We start from the raw sequence: 16,861 nt of genomic DNA on the forward strand, positions 1-16,861 counted from the left end.
GGCCTTCAGGGCCAACTTTTATTAACTGTAACTTTTATTAACTTTTTTTAAGCATTTATAACTGCTTTACACATTTGATCAACGAAACAAACTTAATACATCATCTGACAAACACGTGTCTTTCTAAAACTATTATTATTAAAATGTTTTGGTTTTTTTTTTCATTTTTAAAATGAACAAGCCCTGGTTGGATCCCGGTTGGAAACTGTTTAGCCCTGCGGTGGAAACCAGCGAGCTGAGGGCCATTACCACATAAACTCACAATGAGCCTGCATTGATTCCCTCATTCAGATGGAGCCCAGAGAGCTCCAGACAAAACAACTGTCTACCCGCCGGGGGAAATCGAAACACAATCCCTCAGAATGAAGTAAACTAAACTCATAAACACAGAGAATGAACTCTCATGTAGTAAATGAGCGCAGACTGCCCCCTACTGGCCTGACAGCACATTACCTGGCATTGGCGATGCTCTGCAGGAGTCTGCTGGTTTGCTCGGAGAGGTCAGAGGGCACCAGGATCTCCACAGGGTTGATCTTTAGGACACGACTCTCCAGCTCAGAGCGAGACTGACCATCAGGGAAAGAGTCTAGTAACACGTCTCCTGTGCCGGGCTGTACCGCCTGCATACAAAACACATGCATTTAATTAACGCACACATTGGTCGTTACGTTTCTATGAATTAAAGTCTTCACACAGTTCATTTACTTAAGAGTTTAAATTAATTTACATGGGTTCCCAAACATTTACATGGACACAATTTCAAAACTGTTCCATGACTTTTCAAGGACTCATAATATTTTTTCTTCTTGCCAACTAGCAGATACTGAGGGAGAGAATGAATGCAGAGAGAAAAATGAAGAAACGTACACGACGTTAAACAAATGTTGTCATACATCCAGCCCATAGTGGAGTTACTTTACATCGACAACTTCAGAAAATCAATTTGCGGTTATGTTACAGTAAATTATCAAAGGAAGATTACTTTAACAATTCCATTACACATAACAAAATTCCATGATTTTTGCAAAACTTTCAATGACATTTAAAACTTCCATGATTCCACAACTTTTCCAGATTTTCCATGACCGTGGGAACCCTGTTTTTAATAAAAGTTTCATTGCACACAGAGATGCTTTTCTTCAGAAAATGAATGAATCCATAGTTTTTAAGAATTAGCACTCATCAGACTCACCACCAGTCCCACAGTGAGCTGCTTCTTCAGTTTGTCCCAGTTCTCACTGATGCACAGCAGGAAGCTGTCAGGAGGATCCGACACTACGTCACCACAGCCTTCCTCCTCCACACCCCCCAGTCTGCAGACCGGATTCACGTCTCAAAAAAAAAATCTGTTAAGGACACCACTTTGGATACAAGAAATAGAAAAGGTTGCTTTAAAGGGTAACTTTGATATTTTTCAACCTAGACTGTATTTCCCCATGTTGTTGAGGGTTTGGGTTAGCAACTTGTCTTGCTTTATCTCAAAAACATGGGAAGAAGGCAATAAGCAACTTAACAAAATGTGGCCCAAAGATTAGCAAGAAATTAGTAAAAAAAAAATGTAAAAAAAGAATTAAAAAGGTACAGGAAAACCCTAAAGTAAGCCATAAAAATAAAAGTAAATTACAAAAACAAAAACAAAAAAATACATTAAAGTCCTAAAAATAATATGTACTGTAACATAGCCAGTTTTGCAGCTGCCAGCTAAAGCCGTCTCACTTAATACTGGACCAATTTTGATGTTCCCATTAGTCACAGACACAAAAATTTGCAAAAATACGGTCTAAGTTGACAATCTCACACTCACACAGACATTCACAGCGTTTAAGGATACCCTCTCCCACCAGAGTGGACTTGGTGTACAGAGCACTCAGCTGACGAGCGAACAGAGCGTTCCTATTGGCCCCTGACGCCTTGATCGCAGACGTCTCCGTCTGCTTTACCACACCAACCTAGCAATGAAAGACAATAACATTGCGATAAGAAACATCGTGACTCTAACGGCTTCTAAACACCAACAATAAACAAGATATATTTCATACCTTGTGTCCATGAGACACCAACCGCCTGACGTGAACAAACAAACGGTGCGTGGGGATACTGCAGGTCATGAAGTTATGATCCAGGTGACAGATGATATTCAGCTCTTTTGCAGCAATCTGTTTACACACATAAAGATGACATTTGCAAGAAGGGCCAAGTTGAAAGTTCAGGCAAATTAGTTTTTGATAAAGCAGTCCAGGGAAATTCTGAATTTAGATAAACTGCTGGCGTGTAAGTTTCATGTTTTTATCTTAGCATTTATAAATCAGTGGCAATCAGAGGAAACAACATCATTGTTTCCTATTCACTAAATTAGGGAAGAGAGTTAAAAATTTGGCAATAGTTAAAACTCTCTGTGCAACACATCAGTTTCTACTCTGTATTGGAACTAAATGCATCGTCACTATCAAATAAAATAAATGAATTATAAATATGCATTATTTAGCGATACATTACCAAAGAAGATAGAGGTGACATGCTTTAACAAGGCATTAACAATGTCTGAAAATATCCTTTAGCCAGCATTAAAACATGACTTTCACACAGTAACAGAAGTGATATATTTTGGATTGATATTGTTACTTTTCTTTCACAGTTTCAGTTCTCACCTCTGCATCCTCTCCAAAGAACCTGTACTTGTATCCACACTCCACAGCCAGCAGCACATCCTTATGCTGCTGTTTCAGCTGGATGACCTGCTGTTCCAGGGGGGTGTAGACACTCTTTGAGCGCCTGGAGGGGCCGCTAGAGTCAGACGCAGAACTTTGCACGCCGCTCCTTCCTCCCCCTCCTCCTCCTCTTCCTGTTTTGGCAAACTGAGACAAGCGGAACTCCTACAACAGAAAACAAAACATATTGAATCACTCTTTGTCTGTTCAGTGAAAACTGTTCCCCTCTCAGGGAGGACTTCCTATGATACACTGAGCTCCTCTCTCCTTCTTTCTCTCTCTTTATTTGCAAATATTCATGTCCTAATACTGCATATCACTAACTCGGCTGGAAGTGAACCAGTTCCATGTTGGTGGAAAAGGGGTATCAGTGGTAAACATGCTTCTGTCTTGGCTTTTTTTTTGGAACGTGGTGCTGCAGGCATCAAAATCTGAATTGCAAAAAGCAAACATGCGCGTGTTCTTTGTGCTGCATTTAATTAAATACAGGTTGAAAAGGATTTGCCAATCAATATTTTCACCTTTTATTTACGAAACAATTATGAAACTCCCCACAGCTCAAACTCTAGCCCATCCTGTCATATGGCCAAACTGACTTTTTTCTTGCCCTCCTCTCAAAAGGTCAGAGGTCAGCTTCAATGGTGCTCATAGACACTATGGGGATAACACATCCTCTGATGACCGTGATGTGATGGAGTCGACATGTATACACTGTGTACCTGTTTTGAAGCAGCCAGAACTGAACTCTCCATTTCTTCGACCTCCTCCTCGTCATCCTCACACTCCTCCTCTGTCTGTTGTCCTTTTTTACGCCTGTGTTGATCTGTAACGTCCAGAGGAGGTAAAACGCTGCTCCCTTGGTTCTGGGTTTTACTGACAGCCCCATCTGCCCTCTTTTCTCCCCTCTGAGTGTCACTCTGTCCGACGCTGAGCTCAGCCGAGCAGCTGAAGCCTTTCAGCTTCTCCAAGGTGGACGAGCAGAGCACGGCTGCTCCTCGGCTCGTTGTTAGCGTCTTCTCTGGATTGAGAAGAAAAACAAGTAGAGTGTGACTTTAACTTATACAATATATCACATGAAAGGAAATCCCAAATAAAATAGTAAATATTTAATATTTTCATACATAATCTTAACTTAAGTGGACTCAGGATGATTTTCTCCTCCATTTAATCACTAATTTGTCACACTAACATCATGTCACATCAGTCCACGTTAGGTTTGCAAATCATACTCACATTCCTCAATCGATTATTGGTAGAATTAACTACTGATTAATTGTTAATTGAAAAAAAACAACAGCATAAACTATATTTCAAACAATACCAAAATGCATTTTTCCTCAATCAATGCTCATAGCAACATATTGCATATATTCTGACAGCATAGCCTATTGATTAATTAAATTTCATATAACAATAATATTAATACTAAATCTTTCCTCCTCCTTGCCTGTGTTTAAATCTCATATAAAAACCCATTTTTACCTCCATGGCCTTCTCAGACCCTGTATGACAGTTGCCAGCTTGTGGTTTTATCTTGTGGTTTTATTGCCTTTTTGTATATTTTTTTATGTCCTGTTTTATGTTATTTATGTCATGTTTTATCTGTTCATTGGTGTACAGCACTTTGTTCACCTCTGTTGTTTTTAAATGTGTTTTATAAATTAATTTGGATTGGATAATACATGTTATTAATAGGCAACTTACAAGTTCAAAAACAAGCAGCAGTGCATCCATAGATCATAAAGTCAAACAATCATCACAACATACAATGTGGATTTATTAGTCATTTTTTAAATAAACAGTACAAAGTTAATATAATAACTTGATGTGTTTATTTAAATTCAAACAACCCAGGCGCCTGGTGGCTCAGTGTACAGAGGCTGTGTCCTCGCCGCAGCGGCCACGAGTTCAATCCCAGCCCCGGCCCTTTGCTTTGATTATTAGCAGTTAATGAGACCGATAAAAGATATCTGAAACCATCACCTGGATAGATCACCTGGAGGATTTAGCATTACTGCACACGCTGTTTGGAGAGATGTGAAGCTTTTCGTGGGTGACGTGTGAGAGCAAAGAGGAAATGTTCTGTTTGAGGTGCTCACACTCACCTTCAGTGCTCTGACCGGATGCTGGTTGACAGTCCAAATCCTCCACGTGTGCCTGAGGCTTAGCTCGTTTTGATGGCAATCCAAAATCGTCATCAGGGGAGAGTTTCTTCTGCGGGACAAAAGCAGTTGAGGTTTAGTTACTAGCACTGAAATAAGTCTATACCAACAACTACAATAATAATAATAATAATAATAATAATCTTTATTTATATAGAAATTTCCAAGCTTAAGCACAAAGATTTTCCCAAATTAAAAAGGTTTACAGAATAAAATAAAACAAGATGTCAGAAACCCATGTAGCCCCTCCCCTGCTCCCTTAAGATATAACCAAAATTGAGACCACAATGGAGAAGAATATTTAAGCACAATAATAAAAATAGTAATGTGTACAACAACATATGAGGGTGCAAGTTTCGAAATTAAATTTCAAAAATAAGTAAATACAATGCGGGAAAGAGAATTAACCTCATTTAAGCAGATAAAAAATGAGATTAAAAGAAATAACCACATTGTAAGACGCTAATGGAGGAAATGACAAAACGGGTTGAATGCCAGTATATCTGCTCTTAGCATGAGTTTATGTGTGAGGTGAGTGCAATGGAGCACACTAACCTTGCCTCTCAAAAGCTGGTGCTTAGCAGGATTTTGGTTGATCCCACTCTGAGTGTTTGAGCTGCTGCTGCTGCTGCTGCTGCTGCTCAGTCCTCCGAAATAACTGCTGATGGAGGTCTGACTGGTGCACGACTTCTTCACAGACTTCGGCATGTTTTAACTTGCCCTTAAATCGGATGCATCATGACATAAATGTGGAGAAATCTGTGCACACGCGAAGCAAAACAGTACAGAGAGAGGCTTTGGCTGCCCGGCTTTTCAAAACACAGCGGCGCATGTGCTGAGATCACGCTGGCGCGTAAATGACGAAAATAGTGTCAGGCCAATCAGAACGTGACAATGTTTCCGGTTACATTTTTTCAAAATTAAACCAATTATTTCTGTTTTGTTCTACAGTTGTTATCAGTTATTGCTCCTGTTACATTGTTTTATCTATTATTATTATTATTATTATTATTATTATTATTATTATTATTATTATTATTATTATTATTATTATTATTATTATTATTATTATTATTATCATTATTATTTTGTTGTTATTTATTATCATTAATAATAATTTTAATTTACACTTGTTACAGTTGCGATATTTTTGCTGTTTGTTTGTCCAACAGATTATTGTTTCACATATACAATTGTAAAGTCTCTTGTATGTGTTAAATCAAAACCTTAAAAAATAAAGCTATATACAAAAGACAATGTAGTAAAATAAAATGATGAATAAAAATTGGACAAGATTTACACATACATAATACACTAAACATTCAATCTAGATTTGAATATTTGTATTTCCTTTTTTTTTTTCTTGTAGTTAAACAAAGACCTTTGGGGACTTTTTCAATATTGGTCAACTTCTGTTGATATAATAAAAATATTATTATTCTAAATTATTTTTTAAAATATACAAAGTTTGGTCTCCAACTGGAAAGCAAGAAAGCAGGGTCTGGAATTAATAATGTAATTATTTAGGCAAAATATTTCATTCAAATTTGTGGCTTTTTAATTGCAAGCCCTGCATTTCTAAAAAGACAATTCTATGGGCTACAAAAAAAAGTGAATTTTTAAAAAAGTGAATTATTATTTATTCTGTAGTTTGCTCAGGGATGTTAATGCTTTAATCTGTATTCATTAGGTCATATGATATGCCCTTTTGACTGTACAATTTAAAAAATAAAAAATTCATGAACTGCAGATGAAAAATATGCTTCTAAAACATACATGAGCGAATGTGCCATCTATCATTGTTAAAACCCAATATCATGTGAACTAGTCCGGTAGACAAACTCAAGCACAGGATTTTAACACCTCCACATCTGCGTTCTTGAAGATCTTTATTGAAATTTTACTGCAAGATCACAAACAATATACAACAATATAAAATAAAGTGCAAACCAATGCCAAGTGCAAACATCCAAAGGTGTAAATTTAGTCAATGATAAATTGTTATAAAATGCTGATAGTTTGTAAGTCCAGTATGTTCCATGAATTATGGAGGTCAACAGGTACCTCTCTCTGCTGAGTAACAATAGCAAATCTTGTTTTCTATAACATAAAAACACACAACACAGATTGCAATTCATCTTCCGTATTACAATACATGACAGATTTATAACATTGACCATCAAAGATCCCAGATGTCCAGGGCTCTGTAACAGTCCATTAGGAGATGCTGCTGTGTCCCATCATCATCACAATGAATCATTGGACATGTTATGTAGTTATATAGCAGCTGCTATACAAAACCACTCATACAAAGTCTCCCGCAGCCTGTCCTCTGAGAGATTCTTATCTTTTAGATTTCAGTCCACCTTTGTGCTTGCTGTGGAGGACCACAAGTGTCACAGAAATAATACCAAAGTATTTCATTAATTAATAACTAATTATACAGATACAACAGACATTAATAAATACTTGTAAATTAATTATGACTCTGTAAATAAATTGAGTAAAAAATTACAAAGTAATCTATTATTTGATTCTTTAATGGGCAATTCAATAAAGCAGCTAGTAAGTACATCATTTCAAGATACTTTAATGAATTAATAAATAAATAATGGTATTTACAACTGTATTTCAGAATGCAGTTTGAAAAAGAGTATCAAATAACTGGATTCACATATTGCATTAAGAATACAGATTTTAATCAGGCATTTAAAAGGGCAATTTCCTTTCCCATTTGCATTTGCATTTTCTCCACCTTTTCCTTTTCCTGGTAAATGTTTTTATTTCCTTAGTCATTTAGCTTATGCTTTTGGCCTCTGAATTTAGCCGTTCTGTGACATTTTAGGCCTTGTGCTGATAAAACAATACAAGACAATATAATGGGATGTAACAAGCTTTCTGATTGGCTATCACCTCTCATATGCAGACATATGAGGTGGATGCGGGGAGAAGAAGGCAGTAATGTCAGGGGAAGAATTAGCATTTTAAGGACTAAAATGATTTGAGTTAGATGAATTGCACACAGAAGACACCACTTTTATGTGACTAAATAACATTAACCCATTCCATCCTTATTCTAACCAGACTTTTCGTCCCATGTCAAAGTGATGACACTGTCTAGACTGGTCAGAGAGTGGCTAATGGGTCAAAGTTTCCATTTGACTTACACTTCTCTTTTCATTACTTCATGTCCCCTCTCTCTGCTGATTTTTTTATCTAGAGCTTTATTTGTTCTGGTGACAGAATGCCTAAGGATTTGTTTTTGCTTATTTCCTTTAAAAATGTTATTTAAAGAACCACGAGAAGGAAGTGAAAGTGCTTTGTCTGTGTTTGTCAAGACAGGAAATTAGGGATGAGATTAAAAATATATATCCTTATATTTGTTAATTTTCCCCCCGTTACTAAAATTGATTTCAGAGTCTGTTCAACAGTATTAAGTTTTTGTCTTCATTTCCAGAAAAGTAGATGACTGTCTCAGGGATAATGAGGTCACTTTAAGGGTGACATTATTCAGGTCACTTGGGTGGAGGCTTTGTGAGGAAATGCAAATGTTCAAGTTCAGGAAAACAACAGCAGGAAAGTTGGGCTGTTATAGAACGGCTTCTCTCCAGTTCTCCTTTCACTTTAACAATCTGTTTCCTCTCCGTTCACGATGCAGCTTTATGGAGCTCTGATTCTGTTTATGACCCTGTCTACAGGTAAGAACAGCTTTCAAGTCAGGCCTATGTCTGACTAAACATTATGACTTAAATTTATTTAAATTTAAAATTAGTTTAAATGTTTAAAAGCTCTTACTTGTACCCTTAAAGCACAAAGGGAAGTGGTGTCTTAGAGTTAAAGTAGTAGTTTGATGTGTCGCTTTTTATTAGAAGATTAATACCACTATTATGTTTGTCCATACAGCCAGCAAATGTTAAATTTATCTTAAATTTTTGGTTTAATGGCCTCAAACTTTTTCTTGTTCTGAGGTGGAAACTTCCAGGTTTCTTCACCTCAAGATTGTGAAGAATTGACGATACTAAGAATTATAAGCATACTGACTAAATAGAGCACAGTATTGTGAGTAGGTCACTAGGGTGCTATTTATCACACTTGGTTTTGGTGAGAGGCCCTCAGCACCTCATACCAACCCACCGTGGCACCGAGTGTGTCATTTTTGACTGACATAGTATAAAGAGTTGGAAAGTTGATGTAAGGAGGAGGTCTGGGTTCACGAGTGGGTAAAACACAACACTTTCCCCACAAGATTGCTATTTGTGTCCCATACAAAACCAAAATAAGGTTTAAGTTTTTTTTTACTACATAACATATGATGTATGTGTGTACATTATGTTACATCACAATCAAAATGCCTTTATTTTAACACAGACCATGATCTTTTTTCTAAATCTAACCAAGTGCTTTTGCTGCCTTATCTAAGAAAGTACCTAAAAATGAAATAAACCAACAGTGGAAGTTTATTTTAAAAAGACACCATGAGCCATAGCCACAAAGAAAGGATTGCGCCTGCTAATAGCACCATTATTTACACAGATTTAGCACTGGCAATCTGCCCCGATTTAGCACTCTATCCACAAAAGAATTTGCACTAACAACATCCAGGCACCAACAAGCCCACAAAGTTTGGCAGCGCAGAGCAATTTGCCCTCCTTTTGTGTTTAATTGAGCAGGCTGATCTCTTCCCAGTAATTCAGGCTTTTCTCCACATTTCAGATTGGTTCATATTGAAAACTGCAGAGAGCACAAAACTTTGCAGTGAGTGTCACTTTTGTTTGTTGCCCACAGTTGGTGTGTTGCAGCTGGCTCCTGCATCTCACAGCAGCTGACACTATACATGTCTCCCAGATTAGGCATAGGCCGTGCACTTTTAACCATGGTGCTGCGGTGGCTTCATAGTATCAGGTGGATCAGCTGAGATTTGATGGTAATAAATGTTTTCTTCTGCACCACATCCACACAGGTCGGCTGATACACATAGACCGCGGGTTTATACAGTGAGGTTGTTTGTGATGAGGCAGCCCTTATGGATGAATCCTGATCTCCATCAAAACTATATTATTTCAAAATCTGTTATAAGCTCACAACGCACTTGATTCCTCACTCTGACTCTATATTTGGCCCATAATATCACTCAATATCAATTCAATATCATTCAAAGGTCACATGTTGAAGGGAGATAAGTTGCACCTATTTAATACAGGGGTCTCAATGGCGTTAAATAGCACCACTTTAACTGGCTGTGGCAGTTAGTGCTGGTCTTTGTGAATATGGTATTTTGTATTTGCAATGAGCCATCTTGGCATAGGAAGGAGAAAATTTTCCACCAAATATTTCGAATATCCCTTAATATGCATACATGCAAATGGGATAGGCACAATAGGACATTGTCTCCTTGGCATTGCAGTTTGCATTCAGTTTGCATGCATTTCACCAGTGTGCTTTGTGGATTGTTATGCTATCTTTTTGTCTCATCAGAACAGGTTTAGTGGCTGCAAAAGCAGTTCAGTCTTTTTGTGGATATGGCCCAATGTATGTAATGACTGGGAGCTATCATGCCATCCCAGACTGTCAAAAATTGATGCTGGATGGATAGCTAGAGTGTCATAGTTTTACACGTGGGGCCACTGACCAAGCACCGGTATTTGATGAGCTGGGAGTGAGAACGCATTGCAACCTTTGGGGACTCAACCTGAAGAGAACTTTTGTCACATGTCATTTCTGCCTCCCCTCGTTTTAAGTCACCTCTTTACTTGACTATTTACTGAAAACTGCAGTGATCAGCGTCTTCTTGCAAAACACTCCCAACTAAACAGTTTTTTCTTGATCGCTTCAGCACATTTTTCCATCCAAGGTTTACTTTTACAAGCAACTCACACACAGCCGTAACCAGACTAAAAATGACAAAAACAACACAGCAAAACACAGCAGTAACACTGCAAAATGGCACCACCTTCTCAAAACTTGTCACTCAACGCTAAGAACTAAACCTTTTCATCAATACATACAGTTTCTGTTCTAATTTAACAACATTGAAACTAAAGCTATAAATATCAACCCCTGAAACTATCACTTCCACTTTAGTGCAGCAGCCTCACAGTATCTGACACGTTTTTACCACTGATACTCTCACTATACTTTGGGTTTTATATATATTTATATATGTATATTTGAGTATAAAATATTTGAACTCTCTGGAAATTTATACAGTAAAATATTGTAGTTCTGTTTTTATATTGCTGAATAAAGCTGTAAAGCATATTGTAAACATCATGTATTTTTCCACGTACATGTACATACTGCGAAAAAATCCAAATGACAGTGTATAAATATAAATGTGATGTGTGGTGCGTCTTGACCTGTGCACTGTGTCTCTGTGCAGCATGTGGACTACGATGCTTCACGTGCACAGCCGCTGACCCGCACTCCTGCACAGACACCAAATCCTGTCCTGTCATTTTCGACCGCTGTTTCTCTGTCAGAGTAGACGGTACGTTTTTCTTTCATGTTAATAGTTTTTACAGTTTATTTGCAGAAACCAAACTCAAAGTAATTAATGCCATACTGAACGCCTGGTGGCTGTGACTCATGTTTTGTAAACTGGTTTCTGAGAGTTTTTCTATCATCTTTGTCAGGTTTTAATGTCGTTACCAAGGGCTGCCAAAACCGCCTAACATGTGTAGGTGCCATGGGTTGCTGTGAAGGAAACTTGTGTAACAGCGCTACACCAGCTGGTCCCGGTATCCTCTTCCTGCTGCTATCTTCAGTCATCATCATCATCACACTCTTCCTCTGAGTCTCTGGGATTTTGTTATTTCAACGTTGCACTTTTTTTCTGACCCAATTTGTACAACTCAAGAAGAATAAACAACTTAAATGTTAAGCTGCTCTCACATCATACTAACATCTATATTTCAGTCTGGATTAAAGAGGTGGACCTACTGAACAACATGGCCATGTTTGGACCCACAGCACCAGTAGTCAGATGGTTCAATGGTTAGCACACACCTATACCAGCATGAAGACCAGTGTGTTGGTTTAAAACCTGGTTCAGCAAGGCTCCATACAGGTGTTCCCTGTGTGAAGATGTGGTAAATAGAAAAAAGAAACTTTAAAAAAAAATAATAAAAAATGAAATAAATAAAAATAAATAATAAATCTTGTTTAAAAGGTCCTGTGTGTAGGATCTACAGGCATCTATTCACAGAAATGGTGTATAACATTCATAACTATGTTTTCACTAGTTTATAATCACCTAAAAAAAGGAATTGTTGTGTTTTTGTTTTCTTGGAATTAGCTGTTTTGATCAGACAGACTAAGAGGGAGGGAGGGAGGGAGGGAGGGAGAGAGAGATGCACCTCAGTAACTTGTTAGTGCAGATTAGCTATTTTTCCAAAGTAGGACAAAATAATCCTAACCTGTTTTTACATGTAAGTTATTGCCATGTCAACAAAGGCAGATGCAGCTTAATAATGGCTAAACTTCATCCACGAATGTCTGATGAAGATACCCAAAGAAGGAAATACAGAAAAAAATAGTGGAAGGAGAGGTTAAATCTGATTTAATAACAGTCACTAGGTGAATGGTTTATACTGTGAAACGGGAAATATGGCTCACTGAGAATGAAGTGAATTAGGAATTATAATTGTTATAGTTTGTTTAAACAAGCTTGAACATTTCCACCTAAGCATTTCAAATTCACTACCATCAGACATTCACAAGATGGCGCCAAATGGACGAATTTTTACATCCTGCTAAAAGTGTCGTTGCCTTATAAATCAGCAACATTTCTGCAATAATAATAATAATAAAGAAAATAATTAAATATGAAAAACTGCTGTATGGCTGTATATCTTTTGATCTTGTTACCCTCCCAGAGAGCTTGTCTCATTTTGTTTAGTCTGTGCTGTTTGTTTTTGCTGTCTTGCAGAGTGCTTTCCTTCCTGATAGAAACTTTTGTCTAATTCATCTTGTTTTCTCTGTTTATTGTTATAGTTAGAGTTTGTTGTTGGTGGTGTGGCTTTACTCTGAAGCTGAGAGGGTTCTTTATGGAGTGGGGGCAGGGGGGGTCTAAGGGTGCTGGGTGGGTGTAAGGGGAATTTGGGTTTTGTGTGGGTTGTGTTGTTGAGTGTTCATGTATGTTGTATGTTGGTGATGTGTGTTTCTGTGTTGACACCTGGAAGAAGTCTTAAAAGTCTGCTTATGATTCATGTATATTGGCGTCACATTGAAAAATATAAAGACAGAAAAGTAATCAACGTGTAAAAGTTAGCGGTGAAACTAAAACAGGGCCTGTAAAAGTTAGATGACAGGGAAAAGGGCTTATTGTTTTATGTATTTTATGAATTTTAAATTTATTTATTTGCTGTGTTTTTTCAGTTACTATTATTATTGAGTTCAAAGTGCAGTACAAAATGCCGTGAAAGAATATATCTGTTTTACCACAAGTTGTGCTGATTGATAGAATTATTTGCTTTTGTTGTATGTGTTTAGAGCATTTTGCAAATAAAATGTGTTATTTCAGCCAGAGCCTTACAGTATAGGCCTGTGTGTGATATGATATCTGTGTCTTCTAGCTCAACCTTTTGAGTACCTCTGACAGTGGATCTGGTATGGGTGGTTATCAATGGCGCTGGAAAATTGCGTGCAAACCCTCAGCACTCAGGAAATAAATACACAAAAGATTTGGCCTGTTTGAAGAGCAATACAAGTATATAGTAAACAGCAGAGAGACAATACCTGAGATCAGACAGTCAGTGGTTATTTATGGTTGCAGCAGAACACAGAAGTCCATAAAAGAAACATCTGTTTAAACTGTATCTTTGATTTGGAGTATCTCTATTGAACGAAACACCTGAACAGACATCAAATCTTATTTTATCTTTATCTTTAACTGTCGTTTCTCTTTCAACTGTTTTTCTTTCACTTTGTATGTTTCTAATATTAAGAATTCAAAGCACACACCAAAATCAATCCTCACTTAGTTGATACAACACGTTTCTGAGAGTTTTCCTCATCATGTTTTGCAAGTTCTGACATGATTACCAAGGGCTGTCAAACCAGTGTACCATGTGAAAGTGCTATGACTTGCTGTGAAGGGGACCTGTGTAACAGAGAGATCTGGTCCCAGTGCCTCTCTCCAGGATTTGTAACAGCTTAGGATAAAAGTTCACTTTCCATAAAGCAGGAGCAGGCACACTTGTCCAAAGGGCAGCAGGCAGAAACAAAGGCAGGAAAGCTAAGGCAACTGCAAACTAGGCACCCTGCCTAAGTGCGGTTGGAAATTGGCTTGTGTAGATATTTGTTGCATTGTTTAAATGTTTTATGGATGTGACACACTCATGAAACAAAAATGGGACGGGGGGGTTTAAATGTAGGGCAGGAGGAAGTGGCTGGATGTTTGAGTGTTGAACATACTGCTCTACTACACAAACACAATTCATTTTAATATGGTGCGGTTTTTTGGCCACAATGACACATTTTGTTTGCATGATATGCTCACATCCAAAAAACATTAAAAACATGCAACAATATTTACATCAATCAACACAACTTGCAGTCAACTGAGTGTATTCGATCAATCATTGTACAAAGGACAACAAAATGCTAAATAAAGCCATCAATATGAACCACATTTACCTTGCAATATTTTGTGTTCAGTGCGTGTGTTATTTGGTGATACTATACATAGGTGCAGTTGCCTACGTGCTAACAAAGAGAAGCAAACATATCACAGCATGAACTGTATTCTTATCTCTAATGATAATTTTACTAGAAAAACAAAAAACCCTGCTGCACTCTAAGCCTGCCCTTTTTACACTTTGAGATGTGCTGTTGAAATACTGTGGGCAAAGAAGAAGAAGAAGAAGAAGAAGGGGGAAGAAAGTTTTCTTCGATTATTCTAATCTCGTGTACACATTTTTCCGCACCCATCATCTGTCACTGGCATATACGAAAGACCTGTAGTAAGTCCTTGATTAGACAGTCATTTTAGCACAGCTTTAGTACTGCATGTGCTATTCACAAAAGAACAAATAAAGAATGAAGCCCAAACTCAGAAACACATACACTTACATATACATTTTGACCAAGTCTTGTTTTCAGACTTTTCAAACTCAGAAATGCTATTTGTCTCCTCCTCTGCTTACTTGCCTTTTTCCTCTTTGATTCAGGCTTTCAAACAGCAACACAGAGATGTATCTTTTATAGATGAATTAGGACTGATTGCTAATTGAAGAACTGTGCAAAGGAGTTTTTACACAGGTGTTTTATTCATAATTCATAATTATGCAGGTTTTTCTATGAGATGTGAATAGATGACTTCCTTTTATTTAACACAGTTAAACTAATAGAGTTCTAGGTCTTTCTATGAGGTCTGTTTTGAACGGTTTTGAAAAAGGTTGTGAAATGTTGCTGCCGATTAGGAAACACCTCTGACCACCAAATGAGAAAAAATTACTTCAAAACTTGTTGCACAATAGGCTCATTGGAGATGAGCTGCACCTCGCCTGAAAAGTGGACTACAGCAGGCAACCTGCAGCAGGATGTAGTGACCAAAAAAACGCAGTCAAATCACCATGGATTCCAGCAGTTTACAGTCTGTACAGGAAGTTACAAAAACACTCCCATCCTGAGATAATAAATGATTCCACATGAATTCTCATGTCAGTCTGCGTCATACCAGTTTGCTGCTGTATATCAGCTGAGCAGACCCGTCACCCTCAAACTACATAAATAAAATAAAAACATCGGAGTCATATACGACTGCTGTCAGAAAAGATCAGTCAGACAGCCCATAATCAGGGCTACACATCTGTACAGATGTTAACACCCATCACACTCTGCTGCTTACAAGTGTTGCTGAATACTTCAATAATTAAACAGTCCAATTTTGATGTACAAATAGACTAGTTTATGATGAATGTTTTTAGTCTCTCAGACCACCAGAAAAAAAACTTCAAATCAGATGAATAAAATCTAAATCTGTAATTCAGCAAAAATGAGAAATTCATATACAATGCAGCGGTGTAAAACTTACACAACTCTTTTACTTAAGTCAGAGTATAGATACTCCTGGTAAAACATTACCGCTGAGTCAAATTATTACTTGAGTTAATGTACTGGAGTACTTGCTTCTGAAAATACTGAAGTATTTAAATCTTTTAATCTCAGGGCATTATTGTATATTATTACAGTACATTTGCAGAACTTAATGACTCAAAAAAATAAACCACTGAATGCACTGACATCTTTGCTGGCTGGGTTAATCCAACTTCTTTTTTTTTTACTCACCATTTTAGTTTTGTTTTTTTTTCTGAGGAGAACTTGAAATTTTAAACCAAAATTAAAAACAACAGGTCTTACAGAAGAATCTAACAAACTCTCAGCCTAAATCAGGACCAATACTTGTCAACTGTTTTGTCAACAGTTCGTATATTAATTCAACTCCTGTTACACAGCACTGCCAGAAAAGTGAAACAGCTTGACCTCCCCACATATCTCTACTGATAAACTGCCCAATCTGAGCATCACATGTGCAAGGTAACAACAACCAATTCACATGCAGAACTGCATCAGTTTAAAATCATCCACAGCAAATTTAACGAGTAGTGAGAACCTTCAGAGGAATATAGTGGAGTTAAAAGTACAATATTTGTCTTTTATATGTGGTGAAGTCAAAGCTACAAGTATACTTACTTATACTTACCGTTATACAATTTAATTTTGGAGGAACAATTTTGTTATGAGAGTATGTAAGCTTTATTTTACATTTGTGTGGTGTCACGCTGTTGTGTTATTATTAGGTCTATTTATCTTTTAAACTGAACTTTACACAGGAATGTAAAACATTACAATGTGTGTAAATAAAGCAGGCATGGTGGAGACAGAAATAGTACATTAAAGCTATGCCAATGCGTGCGCTTGCAACAGCACTCGCACTTCATGCCAGCCCTGTATGAGTCAGTGCCCCACTTGGGCCACGGCATAAATAAA

The 16,861-nt window shown here is 37.3% G+C and overlaps 2 protein-coding genes across 2 annotated transcripts in view; one reads left to right on the forward strand and one right to left on the reverse strand.

Moving 5' to 3' along the window:
• Window positions 1–5,666, reverse strand: part of msh3 (mutS homolog 3 (E. coli)) — a 55,281-nt gene extending 49,615 nt beyond the window's left edge. Inside the window, exons 1-8 of the mRNA XM_042488342.1 lie at window positions 5,426–5,666; window positions 4,814–4,922; window positions 3,428–3,726; window positions 2,649–2,873; window positions 2,040–2,156; window positions 1,832–1,949; window positions 1,193–1,332; window positions 454–620 (exon numbers count right to left, since the gene is read on the reverse strand). Of these exons, the coding sequence (XP_042344276.1) occupies window positions 454–620; window positions 1,193–1,332; window positions 1,832–1,949; window positions 2,040–2,156; window positions 2,649–2,873; window positions 3,428–3,726; window positions 4,814–4,922; window positions 5,426–5,578 (1,328 nt within the window). The 5' untranslated portion in view covers window positions 5,579–5,666. The remainder of the gene's footprint in view (window positions 1–453; window positions 621–1,192; window positions 1,333–1,831; window positions 1,950–2,039; window positions 2,157–2,648; window positions 2,874–3,427; window positions 3,727–4,813; window positions 4,923–5,425) is intronic.
• A 2,780-nt stretch (window positions 5,667–8,446) lies between these two features.
• Window positions 8,447–13,096, forward strand: LOC121945066 (lymphocyte antigen 6G-like). Its single transcript, XM_042489073.1, has 3 exons — window positions 8,447–8,568; window positions 11,250–11,357; window positions 11,503–13,096. Exons 1-3 carry the CDS (start codon window positions 8,523–8,525, stop codon window positions 11,661–11,663), a joined length of 315 nt encoding a protein of 104 aa, XP_042345007.1. The 5' UTR covers window positions 8,447–8,522; the 3' UTR covers window positions 11,664–13,096.
• Window positions 13,097–16,861: the final 3,765 nt, after the last annotated feature.

This window comes from Plectropomus leopardus, chromosome 6, assembly GCF_008729295.1.
Source record: "Plectropomus leopardus isolate mb chromosome 6, YSFRI_Pleo_2.0, whole genome shotgun sequence".
Lineage (NCBI taxonomy): Eukaryota > Metazoa > Chordata > Actinopteri > Perciformes > Serranidae > Plectropomus > Plectropomus leopardus.